The sequence below is a fragment of the Nestor notabilis genome, unplaced genomic scaffold, assembly GCF_000696875.1.
Source record: "Nestor notabilis isolate BGI_N333 unplaced genomic scaffold, ASM69687v1 scaffold5253, whole genome shotgun sequence".
NCBI classification, from domain to species: Eukaryota; Metazoa; Chordata; class Aves; order Psittaciformes; family Psittacidae; genus Nestor; species Nestor notabilis.
The window spans coordinates 10,499-28,642 of record NW_009921438.1 but is presented as its reverse complement, the minus strand read 5'-3'; the positions used below and the strand labels follow the sequence as shown (position 1 = coordinate 28,642).

General features: G+C 49.5%; 1 protein-coding gene across 1 annotated transcript in view; it reads left to right on the top strand.

Moving 5' to 3' along the window:
- The window catches only part of SCRIB (scribbled planar cell polarity protein), a gene marked incomplete at both ends in the record, with an annotated part of 36,264 nt that overhangs the window by 11,379 nt on the left and 6,741 nt on the right, over positions 1-18,144 (top strand). The window contains 5 exons of the mRNA XM_010011147.1: positions 1,073-1,197; positions 2,387-2,512; positions 3,009-3,236; positions 4,052-4,375; positions 6,329-6,391. Of these exons, the coding sequence (XP_010009449.1) occupies positions 1,073-1,197; positions 2,387-2,512; positions 3,009-3,236; positions 4,052-4,375; positions 6,329-6,391 (866 nt within the window). The remainder of the gene's footprint in view (positions 1-1,072; positions 1,198-2,386; positions 2,513-3,008; positions 3,237-4,051; positions 4,376-6,328; positions 6,392-18,144) is intronic.

Genomic DNA, 18,144 nt, shown 5'->3' with positions numbered 1-18,144 from the left:
CACCCTCACTGTAAAGAACTTCTTCCTCATACCTAATGTAAACTTCCCCTGTTTCAGTTTAAAGCCATTACCCCATGTCCTACCACTACAGTCCCTAACGAAGAGTCCCTCCCCAACATCCTTATAGGCCCCTTTCAGATACTGGAAGGCTGCTATGAGGTCTCCACGCAGTCTTCTCCAGGCTGAAGAGCCCCAACTTTCTCAGCCTGTCTTCATATGGGAGGTGCTCCAGTCCTCTTATCATCCTCGTGGCCCTCCTCTGGACTTGCTCCAGCAGCTCCATGTCCTTTTTATGTTGAGGACACCAGAACTGGACACAATACTCCAAGTGAGGTCTCACAAGAGCAGAGTAGAGGGGCAAGATCACCTCCTTTGACCTGCTGGTCACGCTTCTTTTGATGCAGCCCAGGATACGGTTGGTTTCTGGGCTCAAGCGCACACTGAAGCTGGCTCATGTCAAGCTTCTCATCTACCAGCTCCCCCAAGTCCTTCTCCGCCGGGCTGCTCTGAATCTCTTCAGAGTACTTGAGCAGTGCTGTAGGAAAGAGGCCATGAACTGTCCTCTCTGTTGGTTGGACTGTGCTCCATTCCTGTGATACCTGTAGCAGACTTAAGCTCCTGAATGGCTGGTGGCCACTTTCCGAGGCAGAGATAGTTAAAAGTGAGAAATTGCTTCTCTGCCAGGTGATAAAGAAGCTGCAGCCTCAGCTTAAAGTCTTCTGCTTTGATCTATTGACTGAGTAGTTACTTGTCTATAAGGTTTGCTTCCCATTGTGATGATATTCTCGTGTCAATACTTCTGGTTCATGCCTTAATCCTACCTGTTTCCTTAGTTCTTGGGTAAGGAGTGCTAGAACTGAACCATCTAGGTCCTTCTGTAGAGGCTGCTGTAGATCTGGTGGGAGATGTACAGGAGATGACAAGATCTGGAGTCTACATCCTTTGTCCTCAAGGCCTCTGTGCTTTGGTGGATGGACTGATACAACAGAATGGGTTGAGAACTGTCTGTCATCCAAGACCCCAGCCCTGCTCCTTCAGAAAGTAGCACCCACCGTGTTATCTTTCTCCCCAGAGAATCTTTTGCAGAACAGTGTGGATGAGAGCTGGACAGACACCAACTTAAATAGAGTCAGCGTGATTCAGTTCCTGGATGAACCCAAAGGAGATGATGAAGAGGAGTCAGGAGCTGAGAGACGGGTAAGAAAGAAGAGTTTCTGGAGGCTTGTTTGCTCCCTGTGGAAACACAGGCAGAAGCTAAAGGTTTTTGGTAAGAAGTGGAGGCATTGTGGTGTCCATGTTTCACTCTGCAGAGATGTGCTGTGGTTTTGCAGGCCAAAGAGCATTTGGTGCCCCGAGTGATGTGGGTATAAAAGAGAATTCCGTGAGAGCCACTTTGGTGCTGTCCCATGGGAGTTGAGCTGTGACTCCAACCCTGCCCATGGAGCATTCTGGTAATCCAGAGATCCTGAGAGTCAGAGCACTGTCAAGACTGGATTTTACTTGACCCCTCATGGGAAAGAGCTGCCCAGACATGCTCGAGCCAGGCGATCCAAGTGTGGAGCTGGATGCAAGCCCGTGCTGTGGGATATCCTGTCACTAAAGTAGTTAAACACTGTAGACAGCCTCAAAAACTGAGGAAGATCCTTTTGCTCTAGTTGCAGATGCAAAGGACAGGGTGAAAGTTCCATTTTCCAGCAAGAACTCTCCTGGGTTCAATCTCCTGCAGGATTTTCCCCCCTTTTTATCTTGCTGAGAGCGAGTCTTGTTGAGTTCTGAATCCTTCTAATAAATGATATTTGCATCTGTCATTGCAGCATCTGGCCTTGAGCTGGTGTTGGGAGGGTTTACAGGTGACTTTAATTGGTTTTAGCATTGTTATTAATTTTAGAATACCAGTTTTCTGGACTCTCAGCTGGGATGGAACCAGCATCACAAATTCCAGAGCAGGAGAGTCATAGAATCGTTGAATGCTTTGGACTGGAGAGGACCTTAAAGCTCCTCCAGCTGCAACCCCTGCCATGGGCAGGGACACCTTCCACTAGAGCAGGTTGCTCCAAGCCCCTCTGTCCAGCCTGGCCTTGAGCACTGCCAGGGATGGGGCAGCCCCAGCTTCTCTGGGCACCCTGTGCCAGCACCTCAGCACCCTCACAGGGAAGAACTGCCTAATGTTGTAGCACCCAAGAGCAAGCTCTGAGCACTGTTCCCTGCCTCCATTCCTTTACTATCCCTGGCTGTAGCAGTGGAGAGGCCCAGGTCAGATCCTGCAATGTGACATTTACGTCATGTCCATCTAGGTTCTGTCACTGATAACACATGGTTTGACACATGGTTTGACATGGCTCAGCCCTGAGACCTCACTGAGCCTCTGCGGTGCTTCCCTTGGCAGGGCCTGCAGCGCCGAGCAACCCCTCACCCCAGTGAGCTGAAGGTCATGAAGAAGGTGATGGAGGTGCGGCGCAGTGAGGTGTGTGCTGCCAAGCCCGATGCCAACAGGAATTCCCCCAGCTCCGAGGTGAGGCCTGTTCCCCAACAGGAGAGCATGGAGTGGGCTGGGAGCATGCATGAGCTGGGCTGAAAGAACCTACCTTGGGTAGGTGAGCATGGGTTGCCTTGAATCCAAGGGTTGGGAATCTGCCTTGTGTCAGCTGGGGACACTGGGACAGAGCAAGAGATGCAACCAGAGAACAGTGATGGGAGCTGTGTGCATTGGTACCATTTCTGTCATAACATGGGGAGAGGAAAAGATTATCCCAGTAAAGAATGGTGGGAATGGGGTGCATGGAGGAGGCATCTTGCTGCCCAGGTGGGATAGTGAGAACAAATGCCTACACTGATGGTGGGACAGGGGTGGACCTGGTTGAGGTGCTCGGCAGGGACAGCAGTGGGCAGTCTGAAGGAGAAGCTGGTTCTGTTGGTGCTGGATCATTTCCCACCTTGCACCAGCCATACAACATTGCTCCATCTGCTCCTTTGGTTTCCATCTTGACCTTTAACAACCCTCTTCCCAGGAGAAGAGGCTGAGCACCCTGTCGAACCGCAGTGAGGATTCCCACCTTTCCAACAGCACTGCCTCTGCTGACTGCAGGGGAGAGGAGCTGGGAGAGGACGGGGACAGGAGCTGGCAAAACAGGCAGGACATGAGGGATCTGGAGAGGGAGGCGAAGCCCAGGGCTGGAGAGGAGCATAAGGAAGCTGCTGATCAAGAGGAGGAAGATGTGGAAGTGGAATACAATGAGGTAGGAGCCTAGGAATTCCAGCAGGTTCATAGTAAAAAATGGAAAGACTTGAAGCCTCTCAGTGTGGACCTTATCTCTCTACAACTGCCTGACAGGAGGATGGAGCCAGGAGGGGGCTGGGCTCTGCTCCCAAGGAACAAGAGATGGGACAAGAGGAAACAGCCTCAAGCTGCACCAGGGGAGGTTTAGATGGAGATAAGGAACAATTCCTTGCCCAGAGGGTGCTCAGGCATTGGAACAGGCTGCCCAGGGCAGTGCTGGAGTCACTGTCGCTGGAAATGTTCACACACCTTGTAGGCAGGGCCCTCAGTACCATGGGTTGGTGGTGGCCTTGGCAGTGCTGGGGAATGGTTTCACTTGATCTTAAAGGTCTTTGCCAGCCTGGTTGATTCCATGATTTAATGATTCTATGAATGTTTCAGATAAAATGGTAAATGGATGTAGAGGTTTGGGCATTACTGGAGGCAAATAGTGGCTGTGAAAGCCAAGAGCAGATAGATTCAAGCAGCCTTTGGGAGCTGGGTCCATGGGAGAATAGGAGGGACAGTGTGGCAGCCAGACAGGGAATACAGGAAAATCAGGGTTCAGGTTTGAGCGCCCTCAGTCCCTGGAGCTGACAGAAGATGAGCCTAGGTGAAGGACACAGGAAAAAGGCAACCAGGGAAAAATGCCAATGTGTTTCCTGCATGTCCTGCAGCACAGGAGCAGCAGTGCTGGCTTTGCCTGCATTGGGGAGGGAACAGCAGGTTCTGCTTTACCTCCAGGTATGTCCATTGCTTGAGGTTCACAGCCTCTCTGGGGCTTTGCCATTGTAGCCCACTGTACACTTTGCTGAGGACACACTGATACGGAGTGAGGATGAGGATGAGGATGAAGATGAAGAGCGACCGTTCCCAGTGGAGAAACAGCGGCTCATCCGCAAGGACACACCCCATTATAAGAAACACTTTAAGATCACTAAACTGCCCAAGCCAGAGGCAGTGGTGGCACTGCTCCAGGGGCTGAGCACTGATGGGGTCCCCAAAGAGGAAGAGGAGTTGGGAGGCTGCAGTAACAACATGGAGCCTGAGGATCTGGAGGAAGCCTGGGATGTGGATGACAGGAAGAATGAAGTTTTATCTGCTCAGCCATCAGTGAAGGTAAGGCCTTCTGGGGAGGGGGCAGCTCAGAGGGGTGCCAGACCTTCCTTCTACTCTGAACTACCAACCAGGTTAATGTGGTATGGTACCATTGGAAACATTGGCAGGAGGCTCCAGCCCTTCAGGACACACATGCAGAGGGTGGGAGAGCTGACACTGGTTCAGGGGCTAAATGGTTGTCCAAGAGCTGTGCCATGTTGCTCCTGCCTGACTCCTTGCACTGTTCCCAGATTCTTGCACCCTCCCCATTACGTGTGGTGTGTTCTGTGCTGCAAGAACAGTTCCTGTGTCCCATCCCTGACAGGTCCTTCCATTCCTTTCAGTCTCTTCCTCACTTGCTGGTTGTTGTACCTCATCTGCAGCAGCATGAGCTTTATTCCTGGTGGGTCTAATTTCAGGCTGATGTTGAGGCTGCTTACACTTGTGCTGAGAGGAGCAGGTGGGGAGAGCAGACAGGAGAGAGCTGGCTCTAGATGCAGCCTGATGAAGAGTGTGCTGGGTTTAGGGGAACTTGTGCTCTGGAGTTTTGCCATTGCCATGGGCCACGACGGGCCTCTCTGGTTATGCTGGGGGCTGATGAGATGGGAAGCCCTTGGACCTACTCAGCTGAATCACCACATTTGGTCAGGGGAACACAGAGTTTCTTACTTGAGGAAGATCCTCACAGTGGAATAGGAGTATTTTGATGAGGGACCCTGCATGAGGTTAGAGCAGTGGTGACTGAAGCTGGGGTGGTGGTTCTGGGAGGTGTGTTTGGCAGGCAGGGATTAGATGTGGCTGAATCTCCATCACAGTCTGACACCAACAAATCTCCTGGGTGAGATGTGGGTTTCTGGACTGGTGGAAGGTGCTGGAGTGGAATCTGTCTTCTGTTACTGCACACTGCAGGCACTGGGATCATTTCCACCCCACACTGGAGTTCAGGCTGCTCAGGGGAAGGTTCTTGCGCTCACATTTGCTTTGGAGCCTTTCTCTCAATGGCTGCTTGCCCTGTTGTATCTGAGCCCATACAGCTCATCCCGTGCTCCCTGGGGATGAGGCTTTAGTCTCCTTAGTGCCTGTGAAGTTCTTCAGAACAAAAAGGAGTTGCTGCTGCTTGTAAGACTGTGTGAGGCCGTCCTGACCCCTTCATCCCAGACCTGCCATGCTTGGGAAATGTCCTCACCCAAAAAGCTTCTTCCAGTCAGGGCCTCCAAGCTGCGGATACGCTGAATGACCCACTGGCAAAGCCTGTGAAGTCGTTGAGGCCACAGGTTTGGTGCATGTAGCAGAATTACCTTTGTTATCAGCCAAGCCTCCTGCCTGGAAACCACAGTTCTTCTCCTCATGGGGCTGGGTCGCTGCTTGCTTCATTAAGGATTTATTAGCTTGCCTCTTGAGCCATCCTCCAGGAGTAGGAATGTGGGGAGCAGTGTCCCTGTGCAATGGGGTTTGAAGAGGTGTTGCATGCATGGAAGGAGGAGGTAGGACAGGGTGTGCAGGAGGCTGAATCCTTAAACCAGAGGGGTTTTTTGCAAAGACAGTGGCTTTTCCAGAGAAGCTCCAAGGTTTGTGCATTTGGGAGCACTGACAGGATACACTGTTCCCCCAACAAGGCTCTTCCCTTTGCAGGAGGGACTGTGCAGTTTAGTTTGGGCTTGCTTCATTCCTGTGCAGCAGCTGGATGGCACCAGAGGTCCCTCTGTGCTTTCTCCCATGTTTAATCCTTCCTCCTTCACTGAGTGACTTGGTCCATGGGTTAAGATCAGCTTGTGAGGTGGTGGCCACAGCCTCAGAGGGTGGCACCCTGCAAGCCCAGCAGCCCCCGCTGGCACTCGCTGGGACAGGAGTGGTGTGAGTGGGGTGCTCTGGTGCTGCGTGGTATGTGTCTGTTGGGTGGTGGTGGTCGTGGTGGAGGGTTTGGTTTATGCTCCACTAATCCGCATGCCTCTTTGCTGGTTCCTGTCCTAACAGGGGGTGTCGTTTGATCAAGCCAATAATCTGCTGATTGAACCTGCTCGCATTGAGGAGGAAGAGGTCTGTACCACTCCCACTGTTCTCTGCCAGAAATCACCCCGTCTGCTTGATTTGCTTCCCAGGCTTACCCATTGTTGTAGGGGGACTCTGATCTCTCTGGGTCAAGTGGCTTCTGGACCTAGCTGATCACAAACACAAAATGATTGTTTCCTTCCCTGTTACTTTTCCATACCTGAGGTGAGAATGGCTGCTGCAGATCAGGAGCGAGAGGGAAGACGTGTAAAAACAAACGAGGTTCAGTCCCTACTTGCTGTGTGCACGGAGGAGAGGAAGGTGGAAGAGAATAAACAGATACTTCTGGGAGTGGTGGGTAACGCTGAAGCTGAGAGGCCTCAGGAGTCTGCCAAGTGCTGTGTGTGTTCCTTTAGGAGGAGGATCTGACTCAGGACACTGCCATGGCATGAGGAAGGTGGGCTGGAGCTAAGGATTTGTGCACCTTCTGCAGAGTCCCCTGTAGAATCCCCTCAAGTCCTCACATGCAGCACTTTGGGATGTCGGAAAGGGGCAGGTGGCACTGAGGGTCCATAAAGCTTCTGGCACATGGTGATCTGCGCCATTGTCAAGTCCTGTGTCTCAGCTCATCCACTGACTGTGATCAACTCCCTGAGGTTGTTTCCAAGTGGGTTTGCCTGATCATTTGGGCCAGGCTTTCTGCAGGCAGCGTTCCAAGGAGCTGTGGTGGACCACAGAGCTGGTGGCATCAGACCCATGTCATGTTTACATGAGGGCTGGCTGGTTGTCTCTGTGAACCTGGCTCTTGGCTATTCCCTTAGGTGTAAGATGGAGACTTCTGGTTTTGGAGCAAGGCTTTCCAGGAGGAAGATGATAAATCCCCTCCCCTCCAGGTGAACACGAGCTGGCTGAAGTGTGCTCCAGTGTCAGTGTGTCCTGGGAATTTGTCCATCTTAGCTCTAGATCGCTGAAGAACATATTGATACTTGTAGTGTTTCTCTTGTGTGGTGTTCTCCTGTCACTCAGCGGTAACACTGCTTATAGGTGGGTGCTTCCTGATCCCACGTCTGGGAAATCACCACTCTTGGTCCTTCTTCCGAGCTGTCAGACGTCATGTTCCAGTTGCAGTTTTCTTGCTCCTTGAGGTGCTGGGTCCAGGAAACTCAGTCTTGTGCCAGGAAACAGCCTCCCTGCACCTGCCTTGCTCCTGCCCATTCTGACTGCACCTGGTGGAAGTGCTGGAACTTCTCTGGGTGGCTGCGAGAGGCCCTAGGTTTGCTCTGGGATCCCTCCAGTGCAGTCTCCTTCGTGCAGATCTGTTCCTTGCTGTAAGGAGCAGCTCCCAGGGACAGGCATGGTAGAGACCGCCCACATGGTGGTAGCAGCTGAAGTCGCCCCAGAGCTCAGCTCAGTGCATGGATCCAGTCAGTGACACTCTGTCACCCCGACGCAAGAGGGTTGTGGAGCTGCTGGAGCGAGGCCAGAGGAGGCCATGGAGTTGCTGCGAGGGCTGGAGCAGCTCTGCTCTGGAGCCAGGCTGAGAGAGCTGGACTGGTACAGCCTGGAGAAGAGAAGGCTCCTTAAGTGGAGACCTTAGAGCAGCTTCAGTGCCTAAAGGGGCTACAGGAAACCTGGAGAGGGGCTTTGGACAAGGGCCTGTAGGGACAGGCCAAGGGGAATGGCTTTAACCTGCCAGAGGGGAGATTGAGATGAGCTCTTAGGCAGAAGCTCTTCCCTGGGAGGGTGGTGAGACACTGGCACAGGGTGCCCAGAGAAGCTGTGGCTGCCCCATCCCTGGCAGTGTGCAAGGCCAGGTTGGACACAGGGGCTTGGAGCAACCTGCTGTAGTGGAAGGTGTCCCTGCCCATGGCAGTGGGTTGGAACTGGATGAGCTTTAAGGTCCCTTCCAACACAAACCAGTCTGGGATTCTCTGATTTTAGTGGGATCATGGTGGCATCTGCCAGGACTGCAGCTCATGTGGAAGATTAATTCTCCAGAACCATCAGTGAAGGCAAACTGGGGGACTTGGGCCAAGGGTGCATTGTGTGGTTGAGACACCTCATTCATGGTCAGAGAGGTGCCCTTGTTGTCTTTCTTGGCATGTTGGTTGTCAAAAGCATGTCCTTGTCAGTGAATGGGTGGAGGACAATGGGAAATATTCAGGGCCTTAAAGACTACTCAGCATCTAAGTAGAGAATTAGCTTTGGAAGTGACTGATCCCAGAAACAGCATCTACCTGCTGCTTCCAGGGATGATTTCATGGCCTTGAGAAGGAACCAATGGGCTGAAACTGAGCAAGACCATTGCAGAGAGGAGAGCCTGGTGTACCCCTTGGGCAGCAGTTTAGGTCCATGATGCTGCTGTCACATTCCTTGTTTAATTTTATACAGTTCTTAGAAGGAACTGCTGGTGGTGTGTTCTCTAATTCTAAACCATCATCTTAAACCAAAGACCATGAACCTTGCCAGAGTTACGCTGGAGATGTCTGCCCAACTTGTGTCAGCACCCCAGCATCAGGGTGTAAGGAGCCTAGTGCTGTGGATGCAACTGGTGCTTCCAGAGCTCCGGTAGCTGCTGGTGCCAGCGAGACTTGACAACAGTGGAAGAAATGATTTTGTTAAAGCACATGATGCTTTACATTATCCAGATATATGATAGCAGGTATCTGGAGTCCGCTGTTGACTGGCCCTAGGGATTTGTCTCAGTCTCCATCTGTGCTGCAGAAAAGGCCATGTCTGGGCTGCGTTTGGGCTGTGTCTGGGCTGTAGGGAGGCTTTTGGAGGAGGAGAAAAGCTGCTCCTTGAAGGCACGAGGCTGCACTTCAAGTCTGCCAGTTTTCAGACAAGTTTTGAAGAAATAGTCCAGAACGAGCTGCTCTGCAGCTGGAAGATGAGTGTGGAAAGAGGGTCCCAAGTTCTGATTGAGTGATGGATGCTCTTTTGTCTGCAGCAGTGGCTGTGTTTGCCCAGGTTAACCTGCAGAGCAGCTGGAAACAGGAGTCTTGAAGGGCTCTGCCCTGGCAAAGCTTGTGCTCACCAAGGAGCTTTATAGGTTTTTCTTCTGCGATGCTTTCTTCCAGCAGCACAAGGCTGTCCAGAACCAACATGCTGCTGCTTTTGCTCCCTAGGAGAAAGCCAGGCTGGCCGTAGATTTTTGAAGTCGCTTCCCCTTCTTGCAAGGGGCTCAGCTTTAGAAGGTTGGGATACCCTGCCACCATGAGTAGTCCTGTCATAGCAGTGATGCTGTAGCAGTGAGGTTGTATTACATACTGGGTGAGAGCACGAGCTCTTCAGGACATTGTGAGGCTCAGAAGTCTTATGAAGTGAGTCTGATTTCCCCACAATGTGACCTGTAGGTTTTAAATCCTGGAAAGGTCAATAAACCTCTCTCAGGCTCCCATCGCCTGTATCTGTTCTGCTGGCTTGACTGTGGAATATACCTTCTGGCAGAGCGGAGTCCTTGCTAGGTCAAGGAAGGGTAAAACACTCTCCTTGCTCTCATTTATTTTTTTAAATGAACAAAGTTCCCATTGAGCAAGGAAAACTAAGCCATATTTTCTGTTTGAATTTGTCTGGCTTTTAACTTATGGCCATAGGAATGGTTTTGTGCCCTTTTCCTACTGGCTTGAAGGGACCTTAGTATTATTCTGTCTGCTCTTGTGATCTTCCAACTTTGGAGGTGGGGATTGTAATCTCTTCTTGCAGATGTCCAACTTCACATTCAGGGCTGGTAAAGCACAGTTTCAATATGATTCACCTGCAACATGATAGAGCTACTTGTGTGGTTGCTGCTTATTCATCAGCATCTATTACTGTGGGGCAGCTGCAAGTTTTATCTCATCTGGAGCTTTAAGGACAAAGTGGCAAACTGTGGAATGGTTTCTCATACAAATGAAGAACTATCTGCAGAGTTTCCTTTTCCTGCTCTAAAAGTGGGGCACAATCCCCTGCTTTGCTCTCTCAAATAGAGCAGGAAGCAGTAGAGGAGTGTTCTAAACAGAGAGAGGAGATGCTGTGTTCAAACACAAACCTCCACTGTGACTCTGATGTTTGCTTTTGAAATAGCAACAGGCAAAGTATATATCAGGTAAGGGTCTTGTAGAATCCTTGTCCTAAGCAACAAAATAAATAGGCATTAAAATAACCCCTGCAGAAATTAATGGGGCTTGAGCCTTTGCCTGGAAAAACTGGTCATAGAATGGTTTGAGTTGGAAGGGACCTTAAAGATTGTCTCATTCCAACTGCCCAGTTTGGAACCCAGTTTGCAAGCTCAGTTGGTCCCAGTTTGCAAGATCACCAGCATTTTCTGGCTGTGCCCATAGAGGAGATAGGTAGATAAACTCCTAGAATGGTTTGGAGACCTTGTGCTGGAAGACAATCCCCAGCTTGGAGCTGGGCCTGAAACAAGGCGAGGCTGGTATCAGATGTTTCCCATTTCTGGAAGATGTGCTAATTCGGGAGCAACGGGCTGAATGTACAGCAAAGACAATAAAGATTATTTGGAAGAAATCCCGAAGTCAAGTTTCCTGCCACCACCAGCAGCAGCCACAGGATCTCATGAGTCAGTCAAACTCTATGGAGCATAGATTGTTTCTGCTGTTACTGACGTGTGTGCACATGCTCAGCTTCCTCCTGCTGGGAGAACCCAAAGCCTTCTCCAGGTTTCTACCCCACTTGCTTTCAGGCTGAACTTGCCTTTGTTAATTCATTGTTTTAATTATATTTTATCTTGAAAAATTTCCTTCCTGCTGTCTGACCCTTTGTCTGATTTTCCTGGGTATGTTTTCATGGACATCAGTCACAGTCCTTCAAGCCTTCATCTTGCTAGAGGAAAGAGACTAAATGCTTCCAGTGTTCTGTTGTAAGGAAGATTTCCATTCCCTGTCTTTCTCGCTGCCTTTCCATTCAGCTGTGGTGCTTGAATACAGGTTTATTGACAGTGGATAACATGACAGAGTTTATTCAGACTTTAGTTCACTGAATTCCATAGTTTTTCTTCCACTTCATATGTGGTACTTTCTGTTCATGGATGAGAATTCTCTTGAGCCATCTAGTTTTTGTTCCTGCATTCAACATCAAGGGCCTCAGTGAGTTTGGTTCTCCAGATTGTTGGTGTACTTAAAGGTGTCTCTGTCTGTGTGCTTTAAAATGAGTGATGTCAGGTTTGGTGCAGGAATTCCCATTTGTCGTCCTGTCACCTTGGACAAACACTGCCTGCCCTTCGAGCAGAGTTGAGTCTTAGTTCAGAACTGTTCTGTAGTCAGAATGGTGCAAAACGAATTACTGTATCAGTGATTTTACCACACAAAAAAAATCAATGAGAATAGGAATAAGAATTCCTCACTGTTGAAGAGAGGAAGAAACATGCTTCAGTGTCGCCCCTTCCAGCTGAATCTATGGGACTTCCATGTGTAGGCTTTTGTCCTGTTTCCAGTTTTGGGAATGGTTCAAGGCTCAGTAGCTACATCCAGGACTCATTTCGTTTCTGTTTATCTAAGAAGTTGAATATTTTCATTTCCAGAGGGACTCTGTCCTGTTGCATTCCATAGTGTAGCCAGCCCAGTTGCTTTCAGGATCCCTTCTTTTGCTGTTGGAGTTTCCATGCCTATGGCAAACCTGGGTGCCTGTCATGATGAGAAGAAAGACTGGCTTCTTCAATTCCTATTTCTGGAATTCATTGATGAAAGAACTACTCACAGAATCATAAACCAGATGATCCAGCCTTTTATGTGAAAAGAAACTTAGGTGAGATGATCTAGTGCCTGGACCAATCCCATCTTGAACCCCCATTGATGGGGACTCCACCATGTCACTGGGGAGTTTGTTCCAGTGAATGAATTTTCTCAGTGTAAACACTTTTTCCTTACATCGAGATGAAATTATATCTCTACAGACACACACATATATACATATAAATATCTGTATATATCATGATACAGGATTCATATCTAGATGTCCATAGAATCACAGGTTGGTCTGGGTTGGAAGGGACCATAAAGCTGATCCAGTTCCAACCCCCTGCCACAGGCAGGGACACCTTCCACTACAGCAGGGTGCTTAAAGCCCCTGTGTCCAAACTGGCCTTGAACACTGCCAGGGATGGGGCAGCCCCAGCTTCTCTGGGCACCCTGTGCCAGCGCCTCAGCACCCTCCCAGGGAAGAACTTCTGCCTAAGAGCTCATCTCAGTCTCCCCTCTGGCAGGTTAAAGCCATTCCCTCTTGTCCTGTCCCTACAGGCCCTTGTCCAAAGCCCCTCTATGGGTTTCCTGTAGCCCCTTTAGGCACTGGAGCTACTCTAAGGTTTCCCCAGAGTCTTCTCTTCTCTTATGATAGCTACATGTTCATCTCTCTATATATTCATATCAAGATTAATCATATCTGTATGAAGCTGTTTTTATTTATGGTTCAAAAGTCTTCATACTTAATGTTTAAAAAACGCATCCTTCCTTCATCCTCACTGAATGAAATGTTGGAATCTCCTTGGGGAAGAGGATCTGCAGGAGGACACCAGAGCAGGTAGCAGTGAGGTTGCCTGGCCTGTCTGCTCTCAGTGTGCTGTCAGTCACTGACACTTGCAAACTGCTCTTTACCTGCCACTCTCCGGTTAGTACTAAGCTGGGTACAGGGGAGTTTAGTGAGTAAGTGCTTGACTCTGGCCTGACCCCTGCCACCTCTGCCTTGCCCGTGGCCATTCCCTTGGGTGCTAAACCCCACCTGAACAGAAGAAGAAAACACACCAGAGGCAGATATCCCGCTCCTGCCCCGCTGGCTGCTCCTCTGCCAGGAGGATCTTTTTCCGTGGTTGGTTTTAGCTGCCCACAGCTCCCCCAGTGATCTCCCACCTTCCATCCCATCAGTGGCATTTCCAGCCCATCCCTTGTCCTCATGAGCTCCTGCTGACGGAAGCAGGATGGATTTAGCTCCTCTCATCTTTCCTGGTGAGTCAGTGCCATGGCCCCTTGGCTCCTGGGGCTTGGGGCTCTGAGCTGTGTAAGAGCCCTCTTTTGTTGAGGTGTTCCGGGAAAGAGGAACATGGTGTCTGTATAAAGACGTCTCCAGTGGTGGGTGTAAGGGGATTCCTTCAGGGATGAGGAAGCACAGACTTGAGCAGGACTTGGTGACCCTTTCACTGGTGTTTCCCAGCTCCATGCAGTCTGTAGTTTGGGGTATCTGGACTGTTGTGCTGGGCACAGTGGAGCTGCTGTCTATGAAACTGTGATCTCTCCAATCCCTTTTATACATTTCAGTTCCATGGTATTTAGTGGTAATAAATTACGGAATTTATTGTGCTTTATATTAAAAAGCATTTTTTTAAGCCTGCTGCTGAAATTCCACTGGGTATCCTGAATTCCTTTGTTGTTACAGACATGGAATAATCATTTCCTGGAAGGTTATTAATGGCATGAAAAGATGAAATTCCTTCCCCTCCTGTGTTCGAAGGCTCCTGCCTCCCCTCATATGGATCTGGAGTAAAGCTGAACCCAGCTCCTTGGTTTGTCTCCCATGACTGGAACTGGACCTCTGCTAGTTCTTGGCTTCTATCATACACATCTAAACCCATCATTGTGTCATGTCCTGTGAGGACAAGTTTCATGGGTTACAATATTCTCATATTAAATCCTTGTTTTTACTTCATCAGCCAGATTTGGACTCTTGTCAGAGGAGGGAATCGTGCTGGGTTTGGGTTCTGAGGGACCCAGATCTCCTGAGATGCAGCTGTTTGACACAAGTGCTATTTCTGGGTGCTGGGTAAGAGGCACATTCCCAGTTGCTGTTCTGGAACTGGTGCTAGGAATGAGCTGATGGCTGCAGCCATCACCCTGTGTGATCTCTTAGTCTAACAGCATGATGTAAGTGCTATTTCAGTGTTCAACCTGTGCCAGTGCCTCACCACCCTCACAGGGAAGAAGATCTCCCAAGATCTCATCTAACTCTTCTCTTTTCCAGCTGGAAGCTGTTACTCCTCATCCCATCCCACCATCCCTTGTCCAGAGCCCCTCTCCAGGTTTCTTGTAGTCCCTTTAGGCACTGGGAGCTGCTCTAAGGTCTCCCCAGAGCCTTCTCTTCTCCAGGCTGAACAAGCCCAGCTCCCTCAGCCTGGCTCCAATGCAGAGCTGCTTCATCCAGCCCTAGGACCAGAACCAGAAGGATTTATCACATGTTTGCATTTTCTGTATCATCTCAGTCTCATTTAAAGTTTCAAGTGATGTAGACCCAGGGATTAGACACTCACCCCTATCCAGATATATCACAGGTTACAAAACATTGCTTGTGCATGCAGAAACTTGCTGCCTTCTGGAAATAAAGCCCTTAAACCCCCACCCACCTGGATATGTCTGGAGGAACAGTTTGGTCTTCCAGCAGGTTCTGAAGTACAAGAGCTCCTTGCTTTGGCGGTTGGATTCTGTGAATGTCTCTTCACTGCCTCTGTGTCTGCTGCGTCCCTGCCACGACCAATCTGCAAAACCCCTCAGCAGGCAGTTGCAAGGCACAGCATTGAGTAGATTCAAGTCTGTTGGGCAATGCTCAGATATCCCTGGCTGCTACTGACAAGTAACCTGTCCATGTGTGCAGCATTTCTAGTGGCTCCAGAATGGTGTACATTTCATGGAATCATAGAATCCCAGGTTGGAAGGGACCTCAAGGATCATCTGGTCCAACCTTTCTAGGCAAAGCATGGCCTAGACAACATATCCCAATACCCTGTCCAGCCAAATCATAGAATAGTTAGGGTTGGAAAGGACATTAAGATCATCTAGTTCCAACCCCCTGCCATGAGCAGGGACACCACACACTAAACTATGTTGCCCAAGGCTCTGTCCAACCTGGCCTTGAACACCTCCAGGGTGGGAGCATTCACAACTTCCTGGGGCAACCTATTCCAGTGCCTCACCACCCTCACTGTGAAGAACTTCTTCCTTATATCTAACCTAAAGTTCCCCTGTTTAAGTTTAAAGCCATTCCCCCTTGTCCTACCACTACAGTCCCTAACAAAGAGTCCCTCCCCAGCATCCTTGTAGGCCCCCTTCAGATATTGGAAGGCTGCTATGAGGTCTCCCCGCAGTCTTCTCTTCTCCAGGCTGAAGAGCCCCAACTTTCACCGCCTGTCTTCATACGGGAGGTGCTCCAGCCCTCTTACCATCCTCGTGGCCCTCCTCTGGACTTGCTCCAACAGCTCCATGTCCTTTTTATGTTGAGGACACCAGAACTGGACACAATACTCCAAGTGAGGTCTCACCAGAGCAGAGTAGAGGGGCAGGATCACCTCGTTTGACCTGCTGGTCACGCTTCTTTTGATACAGCCCAGGATACGGTTGGTTTCTGGGCTCAAGCAAACACTGCCTGCTCATGTTGAGTTTCTCATCAATCACCCCTCCCAAGTCCTTCGCCGCAGGGCTGCTTTGAATCTCTTCTCTGCCCAAAATCTTAACAGTGTGTAATGTTGGGAGTCACCACTTCCCTGGGGGGATTATTCCAATGGCTGGTTGTTCTCACTGGGGAGAAATTTCCCATTGTGTCCAACAGGAATCTCCTCAGGAATAACTTGTGCCCTCCACCCCTTGTCTTTTCCTTGTGACTCCTTGTGAAATGGGAGTCTCCATCCTCTTTGTAGCCACCCTTCAGTTAGTGGAACACTTAATGCAAGTTGGAAAGTCTCACAGGATCAAGGGAATCTGTTAAAAGATGGCTGTATTAAAAGATGTATGAAAAATAGGTTGAGGTGGAATCAGCCCTTGTTGGAGTGTGTTCCCTGGAGACATAGAGGTGGGACTCAGAGGGATGGAGGAAAGAGGAGGGAGATACAACTGCTTCCTGGCTTGTGCTTTGCTGCCATCAGTGATGAATGGGTCCCCCTTAGTCTCCAGTGGCAGTTCAGGTTGATGAGTGGCAGCTTTTCTTTTTCCCCAGTAGCACTTTCCTGTGGAGGGCATGGACACTGCTCTGCCTGGAGGCACTCGGAAGAAATGTTGCCCACTTAATGCAGGTTTTGCCCTCGCTGTGAAAGAAGGAGCCAGAATCAGTTGAGCAATGTAGTGTTACATGGGAGTATCACAGATGAGTGATGTCTGAGCTGAACTGCTGCTGGTGACAGGTGGAGCCCTGCTCCTAGGGCACAAGATGCAAGAAGAGAAAAATACCCAGGGAAGCTGCTGGCCAGAGGTGCTGCAGGGATGGGGTGGGAGCTCTGCTGTCTTTGCCAGCAGGGTGGTGCTTGCTGTGGTTCCAGAGCATCGGCTGCACATTGTGGAAGGCAAGGGTTAGTACAAAAAACAGCATCTGGGCTGAAATGTGGAATACTGGATATAAACCTGCAGGGTCATTACAGGCTGCTGGATCCTGTTCCTTCTTGCTCAGGTCCATATTCATGTCCGTGATTCTTTTCAGACTTCAAACACACATTTACCAGTTCAGGTTCTTACCTGGTTTTATGGGAGAATTAATTTGCTTTGGGAGTTTGAAATCTTCTTTCCAGCCTAAATTTAGTATGTCCAATTCAAGCCCATTTGCTGTTCTTGCATGGTTTTAAGTTGAACTAGGGTCTAGTTCCTCCTGCGTGTTTTGCATTTTCTGTGTATGTTGATAGATGGGAGGTTCTTAACCCTCATTTCTCTGGCAAATTTCCCCATATCTTTGGTCTGGTTTCCATGAATATGGGAAATCCATGGGGTTTGTTGTTTATCTTGCAGTTAGTTTGCTCAGTCAACTTAGTGTGCAACCAGAAGTGACTTCTGGTAACCAATGGCATTATATATTCACTGTCAAAACCAGCAATCCTGTCCTGTTAATTCAGGCACTGAACAATTCCATCAGCTGTCCTACTTGGACATACTTGGATCCTGTTATTAGAACACCCTCTAGTCTTTGTCTGGAAAACTAGTTTTCCATCATTTTTAGAAGTTCTCATGTTGAATAAGGACATAAGTCTTCAGAGCGTTACTAGGATCCAGTGAGACTGGAGGATAAAAGTGGTATTTGTAATTAGATTATAATAGACTTCTTCCCACAAGAATCCCAGAATCCCAGGCTGGTTTGGGTTGGAAGGGACCTTAAAGCTCATCCAGTTCCAACCCCCTGCCACAGGAAGGGACACCTTCCACTAGAGCAGGTTGTTCCAAGCCCCTGTGTCCAACCTGGCTTTGAACACTGCCAGGGATGGGGCATTGGAAGCATTAGTCAAATCTATAACTGAGTTAACATGTGCTGTCAGTGACATACAGTCTATCTTATGGCTACCACATTTCTCTGTCTCACCTGAATTACCCTTGTCTTTCAGTACTTGGATTTTACTCAGTCTCTTGGTCTTGCACCAGGGAGGATTTAGAATCATAGCATCATAGAATAGTTAGGGTTGGAAAGGACATTAAGATCATCTAGTTCCAACCCCCCTGCCATGAGCAGGGACAGCACATGCTGAACTATGTCACCCAAGGCTCTGTCCAACCTGGCCTTGAACACCTCCAGGGTTGGAGCATTCACAACTTCCTTGGGCAACCTATTCCAGTGCCTCACCACCCTCACTGTGAAGAACTTCTTCCTTATATCTAACCTAAAGTTCCCCTGTTTAAGTTTAAACCTATTACCCCTTGTCCTGCTACTAGAGTCCCTAATGAAGAGTCCCTCCCCAGCATCCTTGTAGGCCCCCTTCAGATACTGGAAGGCTGCTGTAAGGTCTCCACGCAGTCTTCTCTTCTCCAGGCTGAACAGCCTCAATTTTCTCTGCCTGTCTTCGTATGGGAGGTGCTCCAGCCCTCTGTTCGTCCTCCTGGCCTTCTTCTGGACCTGCTCCCAACATCTCCCTG